General features: G+C 51.1%; 1 protein-coding gene across 1 annotated transcript in view; it reads right to left on the reverse strand.

The window, feature by feature from the left end:
• Positions 1–1,476: 1,476 nt before the first annotated feature.
• The window catches only part of LOC119957830 (transforming growth factor beta-1 proprotein-like), a 44,235-nt gene continuing 19,472 nt past the window's right edge, over positions 1,477–26,239 (reverse strand). Inside the window, exons 3-7 of the mRNA XM_038785968.1 lie at positions 21,255–21,369; positions 17,623–17,706; positions 14,032–14,170; positions 12,474–12,627; positions 1,477–6,374 (exon numbers count right to left, since the gene is read on the reverse strand). Coding sequence (XP_038641896.1) covers positions 6,216–6,374; positions 12,474–12,627; positions 14,032–14,170; positions 17,623–17,706; positions 21,255–21,369 — 651 coding nt within the window. The 3' untranslated portion in view covers positions 1,477–6,215. The remainder of the gene's footprint in view (positions 6,375–12,473; positions 12,628–14,031; positions 14,171–17,622; positions 17,707–21,254; positions 21,370–26,239) is intronic.

Here is a 26,239-nt window from a genome sequence, read left to right on the forward strand (position 1 = left end):
ATCTCACAGATGCAGACACACAGACGCAGACACACACAGATGCACATACACACACACACAGACGTAGACACACATAGATGCAGACACACACAGACGCACATACAGACACACACACAGACGTAGACACACATAGATGCAGACACACACAGACGCACATACAGACACACACACAGACGTAGACACACATAGATGCAGACGCACATACATACACACACAGATGTAGACACACACAGACAAAGTTGGGATGCAGGCGATAAAAGGGGAAAGCTCACATCTGGAGTGCGATCTATATGCGAGTAAACACAGGTCAACCCCTTTCTGTGAAATCACATGAGAAAGGCGCACACACCCCAGAGCAAATAACAGCGTTACAAAGAATTTCAGACTTTCCTCATTTCAAAAATATTAAAACATGCCCAAAATGTTCTAGTGCGATTCTAAAAGTACTGAAACTGTCCACTTCAGGTGAAGTGTGAGATACCCAGCGTGGAACATCCCTCCTGGCTGGCTGCGCCCAGCGGGATACGGGACAGGGAGCTTGTGCCGCTGCTGGTTCTGTACCATCTGGGTCGGCCTGGCCATGTGTACCAACTGCCCGGTGGTACATTAGCTACCCGGCTCAGCCCATGTCGGAAGGGTGCCGGATATCCATCATGGAGAGCGTGAAGGGAACGAACAAATGGTCCGACTGCCACTAGAGCAGAGATTAGTGCTGATACTCTGAAGATGCACCTTCCGGGGGGCATTCGGAGGGTTGACCCTGGTCACACCACACCAGCTTGTGTTATAAGCACAATGCAGGGAAGTGTGCAACAGGCGCTTGAACTCGTGACACGGAGGGGGGGGGGGAATGGAACGCACTCTGAATGGTCATTTATTAGGCCAATGTAGAGCCCAACTAAGCAGCACCATTCACCCTATGGTGTCACAGCCCAGGGCCCATGTCTTAAAATTATAAAGGACACCACTCCAGAGGTCCGACTGGCTGATATGCTGTGTCCTTTGTGGGTTCCTGTTGGGGATGCATTCATATAGCGCCTTTTAAGGCCACTGGACAGCTCAAAGCGCTCCGCAGCCAATCACTGTTGTATTGCAGGAATTATGGGAGCTAATGAGTGCACAGCAAGGTCCCACAAACGGCCATGCAATAATCGTCCAGTAATGGTCCAGCGATGCTGACTGAGGGAGTCGCAGCAGCCAAGACTTCAGGGAGAATTCCCCATCTCGGGCAGCAGGGTAGCATGGTGGTTAGCATAAATGCTTCACAGCTCCAGGGTCCCAGGTTCGGTTCCCGACCGGGTCACTGTCTGTGCGGAGTCTGCACGTCCTCCCCATGTGTGCGTGGGTTTCCTCCGGGTGCTCCGGTTTCCTCCCACAGTCCAAAGATGTGCGGGTTAGGTGGATTGGCCATGATAAATTGCCCGTAGTGTCCTAAAAAGTAAGGTTGGGGGGGGGGGGGGGGGGGGGGTTGTTGGGTATAGGGTGGATACGTGGGTTTGAGTAGGGTGATCATTGCTCGGCACAACATCGAGGGCCGAAGGGCCTGTTCTGTGCTGTACTGTTCTATGTTCTTCCCCGGAATAGTGACGAGGGATTTTCCATATCCACTCCAGCAGGAGGACACCGCTTCGCTCGTTCCCTCAGTACTGCACTGGAGCGTCGGCCTGGAAGTGCGTGCTCATGTCCCGGAGCCTGCGTGAACTCAAAGCCCTGCGACTCAGAGGCAGGAGTAAGCACGGAGATTTAAAGGTTTCTAATTGTGCACGAAACATGAACGAGGACGTAAATTGATCCAGGAGGCACTTATGACCCACGCTGAATGGAGCCCTTCCATTTCCTCCACTATCTACACAATTACATTTAATTCCCAGCGGTAACAGCACTATGTTGTGGTTCCCAGGGGGGTTTGGATAGTGGATGTGCACAGTTCAAGCCTGTACACCACCACGCCCATGATATTGACCAAGGTGTCATCTACCTTGAACAAGATTAATATTTAAAACACAGGTTGAGCTCTCTGTGCTCGGCATTCCTGTATCCATGAGGGTTTTATCACATCCCTATAATGACCCACAAAGCACAAGCTTCTCCAACAGGGCTGGCATTCCCTGGCAGTGAGACACTTTGCCCCCTTGCTACACATCCCAGCACCTGCCCTGCAGTAGAGGAGGTTCCGTGCTCGGTCCCAGCCTGGTGATAGGTAACTGGTCAACGTCAATGCAGGTGGTGAATCAATTCCCCACAAATTATCTCTAATCCCAGTAACCCAATCCCAGCCATGGCCCATTGAACAGTCCAGGCCCAGTCCGTGGGCCACAGTCCAGTCCAGGCCCAGTCCGTGGGCCTCAGTCCAGTCCAGGCCCAGTTCCTGGGCCACAGTCCAGTCCAGGCCCAGTCCCTGGGCCACAGTCCAGTCCAGGCCCAGTCCCTGGGCCACAGTGCAGTCCAGGCCCAGTCCGTGGGCCACAGTCCAGTCCAGGCCCAGTCCCTGGGCCACAGTCCAGTCCAGGCCCAGTCCGTGGGCCTAAGTCCAGTCCAGTCTGGGGACCAAAGTCCAGTCCGTGGGCCACAGTCCAGTCCAGGCCCAGTCCGTGGGCCTAAGTCCAGTCCAGTCTGGGGACCAAAGTCCAGTCCAGGCCCAGTCCATTGATCAGTCCAGGCCCAGTCCATAGATCAGTCCAGGCCTGGTCTGTGGGCCATACAAAGTCCAGCCCAGTCTGGGGACCAAAGTCCAGTCCACATATCAGTCCAGGCCCGGACCAAGGGTCATACAGAGTCTAGTCCGGGCCCAGTCCATTGATCAGTCCAGGCCAGTCCTTGGGCCATACGAAACCCAGACCAGTCTGTGGGCCCTGAATAGTCCAGTTCCGTCCCAGTACTAGTCCAACCATATCCCAGCCCTACCAGGAGAATTGTTCAGCCTCAGGCCTGGGTCGCTGACTGCAAATAATTCTGGAAAGTGGCAGGACAAAGCTGCTTCAGTCTAACCGTGTGACAATGAGGCAGCTCTACCGACACGTGACACTTTAACACAGTTGAAATGAGAAATGCTGAATGCCAAATTTCAGACAATCAAAACAAATCGCAACTCTGATTGGTTGGGGTGTTGCCATGGAGAAAGCAACGGGAAATAGAGGCTCCTGGGTAATTCAAAAAAGAGGCAAGGCTTGGACAGATTCCTCTTGTTTGCAGAGAGCGGGCTAACGGGTACGAAAGAGAACTTAAATATTGCTGAAAGGGGAGTCAACCTGTCCACCAATCAGTGCCGTTTCTTCCTGTAGTATAAACCGCTGCGATCTTGGCATTCTTGTGTTTCCGTGGTGATCACAGGCACATTTCCACAGCGTGTCTCTCTTTTCAGCAATATTCAAGCTCCGTTCACCCAAACGAGCTGACACCTTCATCCGCACGGCCGGCGCTAACGAGAGGCTGACCGGAGTGACCGGAGAACATGCTAGAAGCTCTTCCTGCCACCTCGTGAGGTGATGCGAGACTGCGATCTCATCAAAGACCGCGGAAAACCCAAAGGGGCCGAACCCCATTTTGGATCCTGCCTGGGCCGTTCACCGTACCGGGGTCCTTCAAAGTCGTTTGGGGGCAGGCAGATGTTTGACGCCTTGTCGAAAAATGAAGGAGCGCCTGCAAAGCGATTTCCTCCCGGCACCGGAAGGGTCACCTGGATTCCGGCCGTGCTAAAGGGTCATGGGTCATGGATCTGTGACCCTCCGCCCCCCCAAAAAATAAACCCTGTATTCCTGCATCAACAGCTCTGATCTGTTGATTTGCTAGTATCCACTTGACGCCCTGTAGTGTCACTGTCATCGCCTACATTTTACAAAGCACACTTAGCATGGTAAATAAGCCACAGCACATTATCAGGCCAGGTCTGACACCAAGCCACATGGGGAGAGATTAGGTCAGATCACCAAAGCTTGGTCAGTGCTTTTAAGAAAGAAAGAGAGGTAGCGAGGCGGAGGGAGAATTCCGGAGTTCAGGATAGAGGCGGGTAAAGGCACAGCCAGCAATGCTGGAAGGAAGGAACCCGAGAGCATGCTCAAGAGGGTTGGAGGAGCGCAGAGGTCTCGGAGGGTTGTCGGACTTGGGTGGGGGGGGGTTACAGAGATAGGGAGGGGCACAGGCTCAGTGGGCCAGCTTCTCTTCCCCAGTCACACCAGCACCACCAAAGAAGATGGCACCTGACTCCTACGGTTACTTCAGAGTTCAAATAGCCACCCTTCTGACGTCACTGCCAAAGATCGGCCGCAGGCGACGCGCTGGCATTGGGGGTAAAATGGAGCACAGTATAGAGGTTACTGGTGGAAAGGGAGAATCTAGAGCTTGGATCAAACACCGCAGACATCATTAAAGCATAAAACCCGATACTTCTTATTGCCATCAACCCAATGAATATAGACCCAACACACCAAATGTGAAGTCGTTAGCCAATGCCTACATTTGCAATAAACATATTAGTATTTTCTTGTCTGTCTGACGTCCCTTGTGCTTCCCGTGTCGTTATCCTTTGAAACGTTGACTTGGGACTGCCTGGCTGAAGCAGTAATGGGGATATGGGTTCCTTTCTCGTGTCTCTTCTGCCCAGCGGGATGGGGGTGGGCAATGGAGCCATCCAGCAGCAGGTGGAAGAGAGTCCGCAAAGCGTGGAACAAAATGGTGGAACAGCGTGCAACGCGGAGCTCCCTCGGCGCTCTGTGAGGCAAGACCCCATGTTGAGCTGGGAGCTTTCCAGATTCAAAGCCACCCCGAGCACAACGTGTGACAGATGCGAGGCTTTGGGATGACTCTTCATTGACGCCAACCCCCAATTTCGCCCCACCCCCAGGGCTCATCGAGGGGGAGGCGGACCGCTGCCAAATCACCTCCCTGCGGACAGCTAAACCCTTGGAAATTCAAACATTGGAACAGTCCAGTTCGGGCGGTCCGAAGCATCGTCGCATCACAAACGCAAGAAACCGGCCAGAATGGTGGTGCAGGCGGATGGCACCTTTTTCGTGAGAGTTGCCCACGTGCAATCTTAACCTTATCGACGTTCAAGATTAACGGATTATCCAGGAACAGAACAATGGGGTAGTTGATCACGAGCAGTTTCTCCCCGTCCTCCTCCCCAGGAAATATTTTTTTTAAAAACAACAGATGCGGCACATTGAGAATCGATGATCGAGAAAAGGCGCGTGCTGGCTTGTTGGGAAAAGATGGCGGCATGCTTCGCAAATCAACACACCGGATTCTGGCCATTATCCTGTTTACAGCTTCAAGTTCCAGGAACTCAATGACATACTCAGGATGGACTGGATGGTGTTCACAAGGAGTTTGACTTTCAACAATAAGCTTCCCAAAACCCATCCCTGATAATTAGGCCCCTGTTTTCAAGCGCTTCTCGTCTTGATGTCACCCACCTCTGGCTTGTTTTGATGTGGCTCCATTATCCTAGTCCAGCTGATTTTTGGAAGTATTTAGTCTATCAGCGTGTAACCATTTTTCTTTTGGCTACTTTTGCTTTTTTTTTTGAACCTGTTCTCCTGCCCGGCTAAGGCCTGAGGCTTAGGACCCAGTCCTGCCGTAACCAGTTCCTCAAAACGCATCAGGAAGTTGACCCATCCCAATGACTTGCTTCCCCATTAACCAACGGCCCACGGGTTTCGGATTTGGTTGCGGAGGCATTTTTCTCTGGAGCATGACGGGGACACGGGGCTCTCCTAGCGTTGAACACGCTGGAGAGGCTTCAGGAGAACGTCAGTCCATGATTCAATTGGTGCTTCCAAAGCCTATGGTACAGGGCCTCTTGTGGGGGAAGGGGGGGGGGGGGGGGGGTATAGCCAATTAACGGGACTATGAGAAGAAGGTGGCGCTCGAACAATCCAGGTCAAAAGAGCCCTAGATTTATAAATTATGGAAACGTCTGTCATTTAAAAATATAAAAACACTAAAAGACAGTCTCCAACCGAGAATTGTGCCTGAACTGGAATTCTGGAGCCTAAAACGATAGAGACATGAGTCAGACTGCCCACTCTGGCAGGAATTAATGGGCAGAGTTCTTGGTCACTGAACAGGGAAGAAACAGAGAGCCTCTATTTCCGCACGCTGGTCATGTGCTGAGTTTGTCCGTGCAGATGTAATCCACCTAGAGGCTTAATGTTGGTTCGGCTTTGGCTCTGGATTTTGTTGATGGCACAGGGCCCACTTGCTCAGCTCAATCCTCAGCTGCACTTGCAGGATTTCACCACCATGTTGGACAGTTGCTCCACCTTGGGTTGTCGGCCCACGTAGTAGAGGATGGGGAGAGGTTCCAGGACCTGGGGGACACAGCAAGGAGATGCAGACCCTCCGGGGTTGTGCAAGTTGTACAAAGCCAAGACCTACGAGGAGAGGGGAGAGAGAGAGAGAGAGAGAGAGAGAAAGAGGAGGCAAAGTCATTAGGTTTTATACACATGCAGGTGGATAAACATCAGCAAGACGTTGCCCCAAAGCGGAGAGGCTTCAAATCACCCCACCGCGTCCAGGCTTAAAATACTTATACAGAACCTTGTGACGACCACACAGCTGTGGTTTCCATATTAAGAAAAGGGGCAGCCCGGTGGCACAGTGGTTAGCACTGCAGCCTCACAGCACCAGGGACCCAGGTTCAATTCCAGCCTTGGGCGATTGCCTGTGGGGAGCTTGCACGTTCCCCCAGTGTCTGCAAGGGGGTTTTTTTTATTCGTTCCGGGGACCTGGGCACCACTGTCTGGACCCAGCATTTGTTGCCCACCCCTGAGGATATTTTAAGGGGCAGTCACATTGCTGTGGGGGTCTGGAGTCACACGTAGGCCAGACCGGGTAAGGACAGCAGATTTCCTTCCCTGAAGGACATTATTGAACCAAGTGGGGTTTTTACGACAATAGATGACACGGCCATCGTTAGACCTTTAATTCCAGATTTTTATTGAATTCAGGTTTCACCATCTGCTGTGGCAGGATTTGAACCCGGGTCCCCGGCATGACTCTGGGTTACCAGTCCAGCGATAATACCAGTACACCACTGCTTCCCCACAGTCCAAAGATGTGCAGGTTAGGTGGATTGGCCATGCTAAAATTGCCCCTTAGTGTCCACGGATATACAGTTTAAGTGGATTGGCCATGCTAAATTGCCTCATAGTGTCCAGAGATTTACAGTTTAAGCAGATTGGCCATGCTAAATTGCCTCTTAGTGTCCAGGGATGTACACTTAGGTTCCAGGGATAGGTATACTCAGACTGGGCCTAGGTAGTATGCTCTTTCAAAGGGTCAGTGCAGGCTCAATGCACCAAATGGTCTCCTTCTGCATTGTAGGGATTCTAAGGTTCTATGCCTGAAGGTTCTAGAGGGGTTGGATCAAGTGCAAATGGAACCCAGCAGGGTAATTCAGAACTGAGGTTACACTGACCAGGAAAGACGGAGCAGGCTCGTGCTCTTTGTTCTAGAGGGGAGATGGGAATCTGAGAGAGAGTCAATGATTTCAAATGGCGCTTGAATGTGCAGGGGCCGCAGGGACAGAGTGGGGGAGTGGGAGTGGGGGCGGGTGGGAACTGGCTGAATTACCTACAGAGAGCCAGCGTGCACACAATGGTCTGTACACAGGGAGCTGTACCTGTCCTGGGAGTGTTGGATGGGGACAGTGTAGAGGGAGCTTTACTCTGTATCTAACCCCGTGCTGTACCTGTCCTGGGACTGTTTGATGGGGACAGTGTAAAGGGAGCTTTACTCTGTATCTAACCCCGCGCTGTCCCTGTCCTGGGAGTGTTTGATGGGGATAGTGTAGAGGGAGCTTTACTCTGTATCTAACCCCGTGCTGTCCCTGTCCTGGGAGTGTTTGATGGGGATAGTGTAGAGGGAGCTTTACTCTGTATCTAACCCCGTGCTGTACCTGTCCTGGGAGTGTTTGATGGGGACAGTGTAGAGGGAGCTTTACTCTGTATCTAACTCCGTGCTGTACCTGTCCTGGGAGTGTTTGATGGGGACAGTGTAGAGGGAGCTTTACTCTGTATCTAACCCCGTGATGTCCCTGTACTGGGGAATGTTTGATGGGGACAGTGTAGAGGGAGCTTTATTCTGTATCTAACCCCGTGCTGTACCTGTCCTGGGAGTGTTTGATGGGGACAGTGTAGAGGGAGCTTTACTCTGTATCTAACCCCGTGTTGTACCTGTCCTGGGAGTGTTTGATGGGGACAGTGTAGAGGGAGCTTTACTCTGTATCTAACCCCGTGCTGCACCTGTCCTGGAAGATGGGAATCAGGCGATTCAGTAGTGAAACCAGGAAGTACTTCTTTGCACAGAGGAAAATGGAAATCCGGAACTCTCTCAGTCGCAAACGGTGGAAAATGATTGAAACTGTTAGAAGTGTTTTATTGTGAGGGAGGGACATCTTGGTACATGCCGCACAGGCAGGTGAATGCAATGAAGGTGCAAATGAGTAATTATTGAAGTGAGCAGATGTAAATGTGTTGGAAGCAGTTCAGAGAAGGTTTCCCAGACTAATACCTGGAATGGGTGGGTTGCCTATGGGGAAAGGTTGGACGGGCTGGGTCTGTATCCGGTGGAGTTCAGAACAATGAGAGGTGAATTGATCGAAAGATGCAAGATCCTGAGGCGTGATTAACAGGATGGATGTGGAGAGGATGTTTCCTCTTGTGGGCGAGTGTAGAACCACGGAGTCACTATTTAAAAATAACGGGTGGCTGATTTAAAAACGGAGATAAGGAGACATTTTCCCTCTCAGAGGGCCGTGATTCTTTGGAATTCTCATCCTGAAAAGGCGGTGGACGCAGAGTCGGTGAATATTTCAAAGGCAGAGGTGGTGAACAAGGGGTGTGGTAGATTATTGGGGGGTTAGGCGTGACGCAGGTTCGTGGTGACTGTCAGATGGGCCACGATCTTATAAAATGGCAGAGCATGCTCGAGGGATGGCCTCCTCCTGTTTCTGTGTAAAATTTCATCAGGTCAGCTCCCTGGCAAAGTGGGAAAAAGGCTGGAGCTCTCGGGAACCCCCAGCCAGTCAGGAGAGAAGTCCCCGATTTCACAGAGGGATAGTCAAACACAGTAGTGAAAGCAGAGGAAATCCCCCCGAGATTCCATCGTGGGGACAGCCCCTGGTAACCATGCATTAGTGAGTCCCCCACGCTTGTTAAATTTAGACATTTCAAGGGTAAACACTGACAGGGGCTTCAGAGTAAAACTGTGCCGTCATCCCTTTCAAATGTGGCTTGGACCATAGGTACGATTTTGCTCTCAATTCCCAACATTCTGTTTCCTGCTATAGAAAAGGTACAGGCTCTTTAGATTTAATTACATGCTTGGTTGAGTGTTTTCTTCAGCATAACACAAAAAGTGTGTACGTGCGCCTCTGTGCCAGTGTGTACATGCCTCGCTGTGCCAGTGCGTACATGTCCCTCTGTGCCAGTGTGCACATGCCTCTCTGTGCCAGTGTGTAGATGCCTCTCTGTGCCAACGTGTACATGCATCTCTATTTTAGTGTGTACATGCGTCTCTATTTCAGTGTGTACATGCGTCTCTGTGCCAGTGTGTACATGTCCCTCTGTGCCAGTGTGTACGTGCTTCTCTGTGCCAGTGTGCACATGCATCTCTGTGCCAGCGTGTGCATGCGTCTCTATTTCAGTGTGTACATGTGTCTCTGTGCCAGTGTGTACATGTCCCTCTGTGCCAGTGTGCACATGCATCTCTGTGCCAGTGTGTACATGCCTCGCTGTGCCAGTGTGTACATGCCTCGCTGTGCCAGTGCGTACATGCCTCTCTGTGCCAGTGTGCACATGCCTCGCTGTGCCAGTGCGTACATGCCTCTCTGTGCCAGTGTGTACATGACTCTGTGCCCGTGTGTACGTGACTCTTTGTGCCCGTGTGTACATGTGCCTCTGTGCCAGAGTGTACATGCCTCTCTGTGCCAGAGTGTACATGCCTCGCTGTGCCAGTGTGTACATGACTCTGTGCCCGTGTGTACGTGACTCTCTGTGCCCGTGTGTACATGTGCCTCTGTGCCAGAGTGTACATGCCTCGCTGTGCCAGTGTGTACATGCCTCTCTGTGCCAGTGTGTACATGACTCTCTGTGCCAGTGTGTACGTGTCTCTGTGCCAGTGTGTACGTGCCTCTCTGTGCCAGTGTGTACATGCGTCTCTTTGCCAGTGTGTCTCTGTGCCAGTGTGTACATGACTCTCTGTGCCAGTGTGTACATACGTCTCTGTGCCAGTGTGTACATACGTCTCTGTGCCAGTGTGTAAATGTCTCCCTGTGCCAGTGTGTACATGCGTCTCTTTGCCAGTGTGTCTCTGTGCCAGTGTGTACATGCCTCGCTGTGCCAGTGTGTACATGTGCCTCGCTGTGCCAGTCTGTGCATGCCTCTCTGTGCCAGTGTGTACGTGTCTCTGTGCCAGTGTGTACTTGCCTCTCTGTGCCAGTGTGTACATGCGTCTCTTTGCCAGTGTGTCTCTGTGCCAGTTTGTACATGCCTCGCTGTGCCAGTGTGTACATACGTCTCTGTGCCAGTGTGTACATACGTCTCTGTGCCAGTGTGTACATACGTCTCTGTGCCAGTGTGTACATGTTTCCCTGTGCCAGTGTGTACATACATCTCTGTGCCAGTGTGTACATGTCTCCCTGTGCCAGTGTGTACATGAGTCTCTTTGCCAGTGTGTCTCTGTGCCACTGCTATCTCACAGAGTAGTATCGCCCTCAGGGTGGAAATGTCTGTCCTCCATGCGGCACATTTTCCGAAGGCAAAGGCGGCTCGCCATTGCCCGCCAGCAGGAACTTCCAGTCCCGCCGATGCCCGTGGTGTTTCGCGTGGCTTGCCCGTCCTGTCACCCAGGAACCCACTGTGAGAAGTAGCCTTTGACGAGATCGCATCAGTGGGAAGGGCTGGAAAATCCCACCCTCAGCGATCCCTCACTGCCGGCGCTGAACAAAACAGTGGGTCGAATTTTCCGTACCCATCCTGTGGTGTGTTTTCCGGAGACGGCTCGTCGTGGGTCTCTCGGAGGATCTTCCAGTCTCGGCGAAGTCAATGGCGATTGATCAAATTCGACCCAAAATCTTTATCGTCGAATAATTCAGCAGCTCAAACTCGCTGAGCTGCCGATAGCGTGAACACCCGGAGCACCAAATGAAGCAGAGATTAATGAACGGGGGAATCCCATTCGCTGCACAATTTCTCTTCAATGTCCAGCGACTCGCCTCATGCCTACTAGCCAGCTCAAATCCGCCTCTATTATTTCACCTACACGCTAAAAGGCGTTTCGGGGTGAGTGTACCATCCTCCCTGAGGACAGCACAGGCCTGTTTGCAGAGGCCGCGTCACAGTCTCCTGTCGCAGGATGATGATGTCACCCACAGATCACAAAAAAACTTAGTTAGGCCTCAAGTTAAATATCGTCCCAGTTCACCCCCTTGTCATCTGCTGGCAGACACTCAGGCTTTGGAAAAAGGCCGAGAAGGCCTCCCAATTCATTTACAACATTTCAAACAGCTCAGGCTCAAAGCAGAGACTGTGTGTTTAAATGTAACAAGCATAGACTCGGGCAGCTTCATGAGCTTATAATATAACAATGAGACTAGATTGTGTTGATCTGATTAATTATTTCAACTTGATAGGTTAGAGAGGATCAGTCACATTGTCATGCGTTTGTGAAATAGTTGAACGGAGTTCCTCATTTTTCTGAAGCTTTACACTGTATCTAACCCCGTGCTGTACCTGTCCTGGGAGTGTTTGATGGGGACAGTGTAGAGGGAGCTTTACTCTGTATTTAACTCCGTGCTGTACCTGTCCTGGGAGTGTTTGATGGGGACAGTGTAGAGGGAGCTTTACTCTGTCTCTAACCCCGTGCTGGACCTGTCCTGGGAGTGTTTGATAGGGACAGTGTAGAGGGAGCTTTACTCTGTATCTAACCCCGTGTTGTACCTGTCCTGGGAGTGTTTGATGGGGACAGTGTAGAGGGAGCTTTACTCTGTATCTAACCCCGTGTTGTACCTGTCCTGGGAGTGTTTGATGGGGACAGTGTAGATGGAGCTTTACTCTGTATCTAACCCTGTGCTGTACCTGTCCTGGGAGTGTTTGATGGGGACAGTGTAGAGGGAGCTTTACTCTGTATCTAACCCCGTGCTGTACCTGTCCTGGGAGTATTTGATGGGGACAGTGTAGAAGGAGCTTTACTCTGTATCTAACCCCGTGCTGTACCTGTCCTGGGAGTATTTGATGGGGACAGTGTAGAGGGAGCTTTACTCTGTATCTAACCCCGTGCTGTACCTGTCCTGGAATGCTTGATGGGGACAGTGTAGAGGGAGCTTTACTCTCTATCTAACCCCGTGCTGTACCTGTCCTGAGAATGTTTGATGGGGATAGAGTAGAGAGAGCTTTACTCTGTTATTCTATTTATTAACCACTTCACTTTTTGACAGGGTCCCAACGATTGGTGGTTTTCCTGATACTTACATTTGTGTATTGGGTGTCCGAGCTCCATATATATGGACAGGGTCCCATGCAGAAGTTTGCGAAGTAGCCTTTGGGTTCATGGATCCACTTCCAGTTGAGATCCTTTCGGAAATCAATGTACATGGGGTGTACACAGCAGTTCTTCTCAGTCGTTCTGTTAGGGGTCAGTACAATGCAGGACTTTAATAAAACACTCTACTCAGTTGTTCATCCATATGTCCACAATGAGTCTCCAAAGTGCGATACCTCAGTCAAAACCCTCACCCCTCCCAATCTCTGCAGGCTGCTCCAGCCCTGACCCCCGTGGTCCCTGCAATCCTGGCCTCTTGCCCATCCCCAATTTTCGTTGCCCCACCATCGGCTTCGGCTGCCTGCTCCTGAAGCTCTGGAATTCGCTCCCTAAATCTCGTCCCCTCCCTCGACCGCGCTCGCCCCTCCCTTGAAAGACGTTGGTCCATCTACACTAATTTCTCTATACACTGGTCGGGATCGGGTACAGTCCGACACGGCTGCTGTGAGGTGGCGTGCTGTGCTTCACCACATCAAAGGCGCCGTGCTGGCGCAAGTTGTTGTTGTACTTGCCTGTTGACCCCGACTAATTTGCCCCTCTCCCGCACAGATGCCAGCTCCAGTCCTGACAGTGGCTGAGAACAGCTCATGCCCCCAAAAAGGCTGCCGGGACCGCATGGGTTAGGGGGGGGTTAGTATTCAATTGAATTCCAGAGGCGACTGATTTACCTTTATCTGCTGGGTAAGGGTGCCATTTTGGCGCAGTGGGTAGCATTCCCCATCTAAACGCTAGAGGCTCTGGGTTCAAGGGTCGCCCCTTGAACATGATGGGCATGTTCATAATGTGGTCAAACAGCTTGATTAGCAGCCTGTAAATGCTTTCAATGGCGGGGCCCAGAAGGGTGAGAGAGTTTCCTGGCTGGAGTGGCACAGTGGTTATCACTGCTGTCTCTCAAGTGTCAGGGACCCGGGTTCAATTCCAACCTGGGGGTCACTGTCTGTGCGGAGTCTGCACGTTCTCCCCCCGTGTCTGCGTGGGTTTCCTTCGGGTGCTCTGGTTTCCTCCCACAGTCCAAAGATTAGGTGGATCGGCCGTGCTAAATTGCCCCTTAGTATCCAAAGATTAGGCGGGGTTACAGGGTTTGGGGGGGGGGGGGGGAGTGAGCCTAGGTAGGGTTCTCTTTCAGAGAGTTGGAGCAGACTCGATGGGCTGAATGGCCTCTTCCTGCACTGTAGGGATTCTATGACACTGCAGAAGAAAACGGCAAACCCCTGCAGTACTTTCCCGAGAGTTAACATGGACCAATCCAATGGGAGGGCCTGGGCACCAATGCTCTCTTTGATATGAAACCGAGCTGGGGGCGGTAAAGATGTGATGGGATTATGGAGCCAAGCATTGAGAAACAGATCGACCATCATCAAATTCACTTGCAGAACAGGACTGAGGGGGCGGAATGCTCACTCCCTGCTCCTTACGCCTGGTTTGAATGCGTTCCCACACAGCCGATTGACTGAGAGACTGCCACGCAAAGGTTAAGGTGAAACCTACGAGAAGCAAAACTCTTCGTCGAGTTCCCGTTTTCTCCGACTGTGTGCCTCAGCCCGAGTTGAAGGAGTAGACATGATGAGAATGTGGGCAATCTTCCGGTTCCGCCTTGCCATGGCATACATGTCCCCCCGCACGGGTTCTGTGTTTCAAGTGGAAGAAAGTGAAAGAGGTAATGGAGCTCTCCGAGAGATCCCATATCCCGCCCCATTCTTAATCCCCAGAGATCCCCAATCCCACACATTCTCATTCACACCCTGCACCATTCTCATTCACGCCCTGCACCATTCTCATTCCCACCCTGCACCATTCTCATTCACACTCTGCACTATTCTCATTCCTGCCCTGCACCATTCTCATTCACGCCCTGCACCATTCTCATTGCCACCCTGCACCATTCTCATTGCCACCCTGCACCATTCTCATTCACACTCTGCACTATTCTCATTCCCACCCTGCACCATTCTCATTCACACTCTGCACTATTCTCATTCCTGCCCTGCACCATTCTCATTCACACCCTGCACCATTCGCATTCACACCCTGCACTATTCTCATTCCTGCCCGGCACCATTCCCATCCACACCCTGCACCATTCTCATTCACACTCTGCACTATTCTCATTCCTGCCCTGCACCATTCTCATTCACACCCTGCACCATTCCCATCCACACCCTGCACCATTCTCATTCCCACCCTGCGCCACTCTCATTCCCGCCCTGCACCATTCTCATTCACACCCTGCACCATTCTCATTCACACCCTGCACCATTCTCATTCCCTCCCTGCACCATTCTCATTCACACCCTGCACCATTCTCATTCCCGCCCTGCACCATTCTCATTCACACCCTGCACCATTCTCATTCACACACTGCACCATTCACATTCCCACCCTGCACCATTCTCATTCACACCCTGCACCATTCTCATTCACACCCTGCACCATTCTCATTCATACCCTGAACTAATCACATTCACGCCATGCACCATTCTCATTCACACCCTGCACCATTCTCATTCCGCCATGCACCATTCTCTTTCACACCCTGCACCATTCTCACTCACGCCATGCACCATTCTCATTCACACCCTGCACTATTCTCATTCCTGCCCTGCACCATTCTCATTCACGCCATGCACCATTCTCATTCACACCCTGCACCATTCTCATTCACGCCATGCACCATTCTCATTCACACCCTGCACTATTCTCATTCCTGCCCTGCACCATTCTCATTCACACACTGCACCATTCTCATTTACACCCTGCACCATTCTCATTCACACTCTGCACTATTCTCATTCCTGCCTTGCACCATTCTCATTCACGCCCTGCACCATTCTCATTCACACCCTGCACCATTCTCATCCCTGCCCTGCACCATTCTCATTCACGCCCTGCACCATTCTCATTCCCGCCCTGCACCATTCTCATTCACGCCATGCACCATTCTCATTCACACCCTGCACCATTCTCATTCACACCCTGCACAATTCTCATTCACACCCTGCACCATTCTCATTCATACCCTGAACTAATCACATTCACGCCATGCACCATTCTCATTCACACCCTGCACCATTCTCATTCCGCCATGCACCATTCTCTTTCACACCCTGCACCATTCTCATTCACGCCATGCACCATTCTCATTCACACCCTGCACCATTCTCATTCACGCCATGCACCGTTCTCATTCACACCCTGCACTATTCTCATTCCTGCCCTGCACCATTCTCATTCACACACTGCACCATTCTCATTTACACCCTGCACCATTCTCATTCACACTCTGCACTATTCTCATTCCTGCCTTGCACCATTCTCATTCACGCCCTGCACCATTCTCATTCACACCCTGCACCATTCTCATCCCTGCCCTGCACCATTCCCATTCACGCCATGCACCATTCTCATTCCCGCCCTGCACCATTCTCATTCACGCCATGCACCATTCTCATTCACACCCTGCACCATTCTCATTCACACCCTGCACCATTCTCATTCACACCCTGCACCATTCTCATTCACACTCTGCACTATTCTCATTCACACTCTGCACCATTCTCATTCACAACCTGGACCATTCTCATTCACACCCTGCACCATTCTCATTCACACTCTGCACTATTCTCATTCCTGCTTTGCACCATTCTCATTCACGCCCTGCACCATTCTCATTCACACCCTGCACCATTCTCATCCCTGCCCTGCACCATTCTCATTCACGCCCTGCCTCATTCTCATTCACACCCTGCACCATTCTCATTCACGCCAGGCACCATTCTCATTCACACCCTGCACCATTCTCATTCACACCCTGCACCATTCTCATTCATACCCTGAACTATTCACATTCCCACCCCGCACCATTCTCATTCATGGCCTGCACCATCGAAAATACTGATACAGAATAATCGAGGGGTTTGGGGTGATTTATATGTAGCATAACAGATACCCGGGACTGAGTTACAGACTGGAATCTAATCGAGGGGTTCGGGTGGTTTATATATAGAATAACAGATACCCGGGAGTGAGTTACAGACTGGAATCTAATCGAGGGGTTCGGGTGGTTTATATATAGAATAACAGATACCCGGGAGTGAGTTACAGACTGGAATCTAATCGAGGGGTTTGGAGTGGTTTATACATAGAATAACAGATACGCATGACTGTGTTACAGATTTGAATCTAATGAGGAGTTTGGAGTGGTTTATATACAGAATAACAAATACCGGGAGTGAGTTACAGACTGGAATCTAATTGAGGGGTTCAGGGTGGTTTATATATAGAATAACAGATACCCAGAAGTGAGTTACAGACTGGAATCTAATCGAGGTGTTCGGGGTGGTTTCTATACAGAATAACAGAGACCTGGGAGTGAGTTACAGACTGGAATCTAATCGAGGGGTCCGTGGTGGTTTATGTATAGAATAACAGATACACGGGAGTGAGTTACAGACAGGAATCTAATCAAGGGGTTCGGGGTGGTTTATATATAGAATAACAGATACCCGGGTGTGAGTTAGACTGGAATCTAATCAAGGGGTTCGGGGTGGTTTATATATAGAATAACAGATACCCGGGAGTGAGTTACAGACTGGAATCTAATCGAGGGTTTCAGGGTGGTTTATATATAGAATAACAGATACCCGGGAGTGAGTTACAGACTGGAATCTAATCGAGGGTTTCAGGGTGGTTTATATATGGAATAACAGATACCGGGGAGTGAGTTACAGACTGGAATCTAATCAAGGGGTTCAGGGTGGTTTATATATAGAATAACAGATACCCGGGAATGAGTTACAGACTGGAATCTAATCAAGGGGTTCAGGGTGGTTTATATATAGAATAACAGGTACCCAGAAGTGAGTTACAGGAGTGGGAATGTAATTCAGAGGTTGAGGGAATGGGATTTTAGAGACACCTCTACATTGAAACAATAAAATTGTCCTCCGCCTCTGTTTAATAAATCAATAGCGGGTCAGTATCCACTGTTTGAGGGATTGAGCAAAAGTTTGTCCGAAAATTAAAATGGCCCGGGAAACAAAATGTGGCGAAATAGGGTTACAGACGGGATGGTCTTATTACCGAAGAATTTGAGTTGAAAACTTTGTTTCGGGTCGGCCATTCCGCACGGGCAGTGGACACTGATCTTCAGCTGCTGCTCAGTCACTGCAAGGAAACAGAGCGTGAGAGCAGAGAGCACAGGGCATCGTTCACTGCAGGCAGCTTGACTCAAATTTATTGAACAAGTCAGTTTTATTTTGAAGCACAAGGTACACTTTTTGAAAATCATCAAGTTGCCTTTCCACATTGCGGTTATAATAATCTTTATTATTGTCACAAGTAGGCTTACATTAACACTGCAATGAAACGAAAATAAAATGAAAATCGCTTATTGTCACAAGTAGGCTTCAAATGAAGTTACTGGGAAAATCCCCTCGTCGCCACATTCCGGCGCCTGTTCGGGTACACAGAGGGAGAATTCAGAATGTCCAATTCACCTAACAAGCACGCCTTTCGGGATCGTGGGAGGAAACTGGAGCAACCGGGGGAAACCCACGCAGACACGGGGAGAACGTGCAGACTCCGCACAGTGACCCAAGCCGGGAATCGAACCTGGGACCCTGGAGCAGTGAAGCCACAGTGGTAACCGCTGTGCTACCGAGCCGGTTCATGACCTCAAGATCACTTGGCAGCCAGCGAAGGACGCTGAACTGCGGTTGCCCTCGTAATCTAGGAAAATGGCAATCAACGTGCGCACAGCAAGATGTCACGAAGGTGGTTTCCAGCGATGGTTGGTGGAGGGAATAAATATTGACCAGGGAGAACTCTTTGAAGCAATGCCCCGGGGTCTTTACCTCCATTTGAGGGAGGGGTGGGGGGGGGGGGGGGGGGGGGGGTCAGGCAGGTTGGCGTCTCATCAGGAAGGCGGAGCCCCTGACAGTGCAGCGCACCCTCACTTCATGCCCGGAATGAGAAACACAGTCGGATCTCACCCACTTGTTCCTGCCCATCTTTCGGAGCTGATTGCACTCAAAGCCCTGCATGTGTGAAAGGAATGCGCCACTGGTTGATTTGCGGGTTGGGAATACTTCAAGTTAAAGCAAGCTGGCTGTAAGGTCGGAAAGAATCTCGGATTCTAACAGAAACCACATAGTCTGAGGCTTCACCCACGACAGATGGAAACTTTTAGCTCAAGGATAGGGGATTCCAAAATGCCGTGGGAAGTGAAAGCAAACCCCAGGGATGAAACTGTCGAATTAATTAGCATCATTTATCCACACAGGCCGCAGAATATTTTTTTAAAAGAAGAGACCCAGACTCAGGATTTGGGGAATCGGTTTGAGAGATGCCTCACTGCCATAGCTGCTCTGATTGTTAGGTGCTCTGGAACACATGGATCATAACACGCGTGCAGTGCCAAACCACACTCCCCCTCCACTGGCCTCGCCCCCCGCCTCTTTCTTCCGCCGGCCCCACATTCCAGAAGGAGGCCATTCGGCCCATTGAGTCTGCACAGGCTCTTGGAAAGAGCACCCTACCCAAGGTCAACACCTTTGAGTCTCCGATTCTGGCTCCTTGTGCATCCTCAATTTCCTCCCCGCCCACCGATGGTAGCCTTGCCTTCGGTGTCCTAAAGCCCTGAAGCTCTGCAATCCCGGCCCTAAATCTCTTTGCCTCCTTTTCACCTCTCTCTTTCTCTCGCTCATCCTTTATGGGCAGCACGGTAGCATTGTGGATAGCTCAATTGCTTCACAGCTCCACGGTCCCAGGTTCAATTGCGGCTTGGGTCACTGTGTGGAGTCTGCACATCCTCCCTGTGTGTGCGTGGGTTTCCTCCGGGTGCTCCGGTTTCCTCCCACAGTCCAAAGATGTGCAGGTTAGGTGGATTGGCCATGCAAAATTGCCCTTAGTGTCCAAAATTGCCCTTAGTGTTGGGTGGGGTTACTGGGTTATGGGGATAGGGTGGAGGTGTTGACCTTGGCTAGGGTGCTCTTTCCAAGAGCCGGTGCAGACTCAATGGGCCGAATGGCCTCCTTCTGCGCTGTAAATTCTATGATAATGACGCTCCTGAAATCGCTTCGACCAGGCCTTTAGTCATCAGTCTTAATACCTCCATACGTGGCTCCCAGTCAAATATTTATGACCCAGACAAAATACTCTGGGGTCCCAGGTTCAAATCCCGACACTGCAGATGGTGAAACTTGAATTCAATAAAAACCTGGAATTAAAAGTCGAATGGTGACCACGAAACCATTACCGATTGTTGTAAAAACCCATCTAGTTCACAAATGTTAACTGTTTCTCTCTTCACATATGCTTCCAGACCTGCTGAATCTTTCCCGCATTTTCTATTTTTACTTCAGATTTCCAGCATCTGCAGTATTTTGCTTTCACGTTACACTACATCACCTCTATTATACTCTTATACATCACCTCTATTGTACTCTTATACTATTCTCTTTTCATAACAGGATAAACTGTTTACAGAAAATTCAGTTCAAACCCCCAATCCGATTTGAACTGGATTATTAGTCATATAGCCAGTACACCACCATTTACTGTTACTAAATACAACAGGGCAATGCTCACTCTACACTATCCCCATCAAACACTCCCAGGACAGGTACAGCACGGGGTTAGATACAGAGTAAAGCTCCCTCTACACTATCCCCATCAAACACTCCCAGGACAGGTACAGCACGGGGTTAGATACAGAGTAAAGCTCCCTCTACACTATCCCCATCAAACACTCCCAGGACAGGTACAGCACGGGGTTAGATACAGAATAAAGCACCCTCCGCACTGTCCCCATCAAACACTCCCAGGACAGGTACAGCATGGGGTTAGATACAGAGTAAAGCTCCCTCTACACTGTCCCCATCAAACACTCCCAGGACAGGTACAGCACGGGGTTAGATACAGAGTAAAGCTCCCTCTACACTGTCCCCATCAAACACTCCCAGGACAGATACAGCACGGGGTTAGATACAGAGTAAAGCTCCCTCTACACTATCCCCATCAAACACTCCCAGGACAGGTACAGCACGGGGTTAGATACAAAGTAAAGCTCCCTCTACACTGTCCCCATCAAACACTCCCAGGACAGGTACAGCATGGGGTTAGATACAGAGTAAAGCTCCCTCTACACTGTCCCCATCAAACACTCCCAGGACAGGTACAGCACTAATCTGAGAGGAACACCTGAAACCGAACTTAAAGGTGAAATTTTCCACTCTGGTCACTCTGTGTCATTTAGATGAGGCGTTAGTTTATTGACAATTTGTGGCTCATTGTAGGTGATCTTTGGCTTTGGGGCATCAGGAGCTGATCTGAAACTCTCCAACCTCACTCCAAGCTGGATCTCCATCTCCGCGGCCAATGAACTTTTACAATGAACAGTTACAAAAATACAAAAAAGTCAGAATATTTCAGGAAAGGGCAGGCATTAGACAGCAATGAGAAGAAAGGTTCTTCTACCTATAGCACATATCTGGGACCTAACCATTTTGGAGCCTGTGCTGTTTGGGAGATAATCTACACACAAATTGGCTACCGCACATCCCAAATGATAAGAAGTGACTAATCTTCATTAAAAAGTTCTTCATTGGCCTTAAAGTATTTAGGGACTTGGTGAGGTCATACAAGGTATGATATAATTACAAGTCTATCTTTTCTCTTCAGGTGGAAGTTGGATTAACTTGTCTTCCTCTTACCTCCATCCCTCAGCCATTCTTTCACTGTCTCCGTCACATCAAATGAGATCCACTCGTCGCTCTCCTTAGTCTTCAGCAGGCGGTTGTCCAGGTACGTGTTGCCTTTCGAACTGACCTGGGGCAAACAGTACAGGTGCGTAATGAATAATGCCGTCTGCAGCTCCACCAACTTCCCCTCATCGCCAGTTAGACTAATCCAAAGAAAGCCAACTTCGACCAGTGGCAGACTGGTCACGTCACTGGACTAATAACCCAGACGCCCAGGCCCTGGGGGTACAGGTTCAGCAGCAGCTGGGGGAATTTAAACATTCGGTTAATTTCAGGAAGTGAAACCTGGTCTCAGTCGTACTGTAAAAGCCTATCTGGTTCACGAATGCCCCTTAGCACTGTTGCTTCGCAGCTCCAGGGGCCCAGGTTCGATTCCCGGCTTGGGTCACTGTCTGTGCGGAGTCTGCACGTTCTCCCCGTGTCTGCGTGGGTTTCCTCCGGGTGCTCCAGTTTCCTCCCACAAGTCCCGAAAAACATGCTGTTCGGTGAATTGGACATTCTGAATTCTCCCTCAGTGTACCCGAACAGGCGCCGGAATGTGGCGACTGGGGGATTTTCACAGTAACTTCATTACAGTGTGAATGTAAGCCTACTTGTGACAATAATAAAGATGATCATTATTATTAAAGATGTGTAGGTTACAGGAACGGGGCGGGGCCTGGATAGGATGCTCTTTCGTAGGGCTCGGTGCAGACCCGATGGGCTGAATGGCCTCCTTCTGCACTGTAGGGATTCTACGATATGAACTGACTAATCTAATTGGGAGATCCTGGGTTGCAGTTGGCCACAAGCCCATTGGCTCGGGAAACAGATATGAAATGAAGAAAGCCGCTGTGTTTTCTCAAACTGTTCCAATCTCAATGCTTGCACGAGCTGCTCCAAACCCACAGCGAGATCTTGGGTTCTGATCTCTTTGAACAACTCAAGGTCTTTTTAAAATAATTCCACGTCCAAGTATCGGGAGCTCTGTGCCTGCCGCCACTGTCCTCATAGATCGGCATCACCAAGGCAAAGAATGGCCTCGCAATTCTACAGCCCACTTTCATCGGTTACGATGTCCGAGGATCTTTACAGCCAATGAAGTACGTTTGTACTCACAGCCGTCAGGTTGCGCACAGGAAGATCCCACAAGCATCACTGTGAAAGCGACTGGATGCTAACATTGGTCAGGACTCCCTTTGCTCTTCTTTCAACGTGGGATCTATTCTCTCCAGCTGAACCCCAGCACCAGTCTCACCTTTCAGCTGAAAGGCACCTATACGACATAGGAGCAGAAGCAGGCCATTCGGCCCATCGAGTCTGCTCTGCCATTCAATAAGATCATGGCTGATCGGATATGATCCTCAAGTCCACTTTCCCGCCTTATCCCCATAACCCTCGATTCCCTCACTATCTCAGCCTCAAAAATACTTAACGCCCCGGCCTCTACAGCTCTCTGCGGTGAAGAATTCCACAGATTCACTCCCCGCTGAGAGAAGAAATTCCTCCTCCTCTGTCTGGAATGGGCGACCCCCTCACTCTGAGATTCTGCCCTCTGGTCCCAGACTCTCCCACAGGGGGAAACAACCTCTCAGCATCGACCCTGTCAAACCCCCCGAGAATCTGATATGTCTCAATCAGGCCGCCTCACATTCTTCTAAACTCCAGTGAGCACAGGCCCCACCTACTCAACCTCTCCTCATAAGAAGATCCCTCCACACCCGGGATTGAAAAATGAAATGAAAATCGCTTATTGTCACGAGTAGGCTTCAATGAAGTTACTGTGAAAAGCCCCTAGTCGCCACATTCCGGCGCCTGTTCGGGGAGGCTGTTACGGGAATTGAACCATGCTGCTGGCCTGCTTGATCTGCTTTAAAAGTCAGCGATTTAGCCCAGTGTGCTAAACCAGTCAACCTTCTCTGGATGGCCTCCGATGCCGGGATATCTTTCCTTATGTAAGGGGACCAAACTGTTTACAGTATTCCGGGTTCCTATTTTTATACTACACAGCTCCGGGATGCAGCACGCCCTCAGATCAGCTTTCGAGCCGTGGCTCGCCCCCGAGCCACAACTTTCCAGGTTCGAGACCCACCCCGAGCTTAAGCACAACAAAAAACAGAAATGAAGCTTCACAGCGCAGTACTTCTGGAGTGCTGCACTGCCTTGGGTGCTGTTTTTAATGGAGGCCTACGTGGCTGGGTGTAAGATGTCTCATGGCAGTATGTTGAAGACGGGTGGGGGAGTCGTTCTGCCCAGTGTCCCCGGCCAATATTTATCCGTCAAATCAACGTCACAAAAAAAACATGGGGCTGGATTCTCCCGTTCCTGAGGCTAAGTGTGAACGCCAATGGAGGATCCACGGCGTTTTGCGACGGGAAAATCGGCGGCGATTCTGCTACCGGTGAGGGGCTAGCACCGGCGCCGCGTGAAACACCCACGGAACACGCAAAAATGGTTGGAGAATCGCCGGGTCCCGTGCTGCGCATGCGCAGGGCTGACAAGCTGCATCCGCACGTACGCCTACTCCCCCCCCCCCACACGCATCGACCGTGCTAGAAAAGATGGCGCCGGCCGTGCTGGACCGCCCCAGCCCCACGGCCCACCTCCTGGCCACCCCCCCACTATTCCCCCCAGCCCTGGCAGGTGCAGCGGCATGGCTGCGGGCGGAGTGTGGCGGTGATGGGCACTGTCCGCACGCCCGCTCTCTGCCTCCGCAGGCGCCATGCCAGGCTCACGACCCCTGAGATTCAAACGCGGCCCGCGCCTTGCGAACGCGGGCCATCGGAGGCGGATGGGCCGGCTAATGACATTCCAGCGGGGTTGCCACTGCGCACAGTCGCAATGACGCCAATTTGGAGGGGGCGGAGCATCACGACCCAGCGCCAAACCGGCGCCTTTCCCGCGATTCTGGCATTGGGAGGCATTCTCCGCCCATCCCGGTTTTGGCGTCGGGCTACGGAGAATCCCGCATATTGTCTCGCGGCTGTGTCTGGGATCTTGCTGTGCGCGGATTGGCTGCCGGGTTTCCCACAATGCAACAGTGATAACCAGTCATAAAGTGCTCCAGTGGCTGTAAAGTGACGTCTGCCGGTTGTGAAAGGAGCTGTTATGTATATAAATCTTTCTTTTTAACTGCACTGGAGTGTTTGCCTGGATTATAGTGCTCACCATTTCGGAGTGGTACCCAGCCCATTGATGGAGAGAAAGCTGTGCTGCCCACGGTGCCCACAGCCGGGGACTGGCAAACTCCTTTGGTCCCTCAATCCCTTCCCTCATTGGATTCCCATCAGACTGTGACCCCCCCCCCCGCCCTCCCTCTCACACACGCACGGCAGGATTCTCCATCGCGAGTCCGCCCCACTCCCGCTGCCAGCGAGGACAGAGAATTTGCCGCGCCGTTCGCTGGAATGGGAATTCCCATCAAAGCCACCGCACGCTGCCGGGAAACCCACGGGCGGGAACAGAGAATCTTCCGTCCGCGGATGGCCTGGGAATCCCGCCAATCCCTTCCCTGGAAACTTGGTCCACGGCTCCGGGTGAAAAGTTCCCCCTCGACCGTCGTCCCTTTGAAGGTAAAATCTAGGCTGCACAGAGAGTGAGCAACACTGTCGGGGGTGCTGGCTTTTAAAGGAAATGTTAAACTAAGGCCCCGTCCGCTGTCTGAGATGATTAAAGATGCCGTGCAGCTCTTAGCTGGGAGCAGTAGACAGTCCAGTCAATAATCCCTCAACGCACATCACAATCGCTTCACAGCTCCAAGGTCCCAGGTTCGATTCCGACTTGGGTCACTGTCTGTGCGGAGTCTGCACATCCTCCCCATGTGTGTGCGTGGGTTTCCTCCGGGTGCTCCGGTTTCCTCCCACAGTCCAAAGATGTGCAGGTTAGGTGGATTGGCCATGATAAATTGCCCTTTGTGTCCAAAATTGCCCTTAGTGTTGGGTGGGGTTACTGGGTTATGGGGATAGGGTGGAGGTGTTGACCTTGGCTAGGGTGCTCTTTCCAGGAGGCGGTGCGGACTCGATGGGCGGAATGGCCTCCTTCTGCACTGTAAATTCTATGATAAAATATGTACAAGTGCGAGCCTTCCTGTTCTGTTCCTTTTAATTTCCTCCGAGTATGTGTTGTATTTAACGGGAGTGCTTAAAGGCTCCATTCCACAGTGGAACATCTGACGCCCAAGCCCCCCCCCCCCCCCCGTGTCTTATTAATACTGACGGGTTACGCCATCACCAGACACAGGAGGGCCTCACAAAGGAAGCTCCACATCCACGTGGGGCAGGGCTGAGTGGGCCTCTCCAAATCACTTACGGGAACAAGGCTAAATATGCAGCAGCTTCCCTTGACGTTTCGCAGACCGTGAAATGCTGGATGCATTTGGAACTGGTTAAGGGTTATTACGTTATAAGCAGTTGCGAGGGCTGAATGAAGGGTTCTTGTCATTGTGGCTCACTGGTGGTTTCCCTACTTCACTACTACCCCTGCTGCCAGCAGATTTAGAAAGACCGTCAATGTCATGCTGCTTTGCATATTACATTCTGGCCTTTCAACTCAATGATTCCCGGACTTAGAGTCATTGCAGCACAGAAGGAGGCCATTCAGCCCATCGAGCGAGTCCATGCTTTGTGGCTTCCATTTGTGCCGTAATGACTCTAATGACTTGAATTCTTTGTTCGGCCAGGGCATTTAAGAGTTACAGGCCTAAGGTGGGTGGGACAGTGTTATGACAGATAGCAGTCACAATCTAATCGAATGGCAGAATAGACTTGAAAAGCTGACTGGCTTTCCTCCAAGTTTCACAGTGGTTAGCACTGCTGCTTCACAGTACCAGGTTCGATTCCCGGCTTGGGTCACTGTCTGTGCGGAGTCTGCACGTTCCCCCCCCATGTCTGCGTGGGCTTCCTCCGGGTGCTCCGGTTTCCTCCCACAAGTCCCGAAAGACGTGCTTGTTAGATGAATTG

Source organism: Scyliorhinus canicula, chromosome 27, assembly GCF_902713615.1.
Source record: "Scyliorhinus canicula chromosome 27, sScyCan1.1, whole genome shotgun sequence".
Taxonomy (NCBI): domain Eukaryota; kingdom Metazoa; phylum Chordata; class Chondrichthyes; order Carcharhiniformes; family Scyliorhinidae; genus Scyliorhinus; species Scyliorhinus canicula.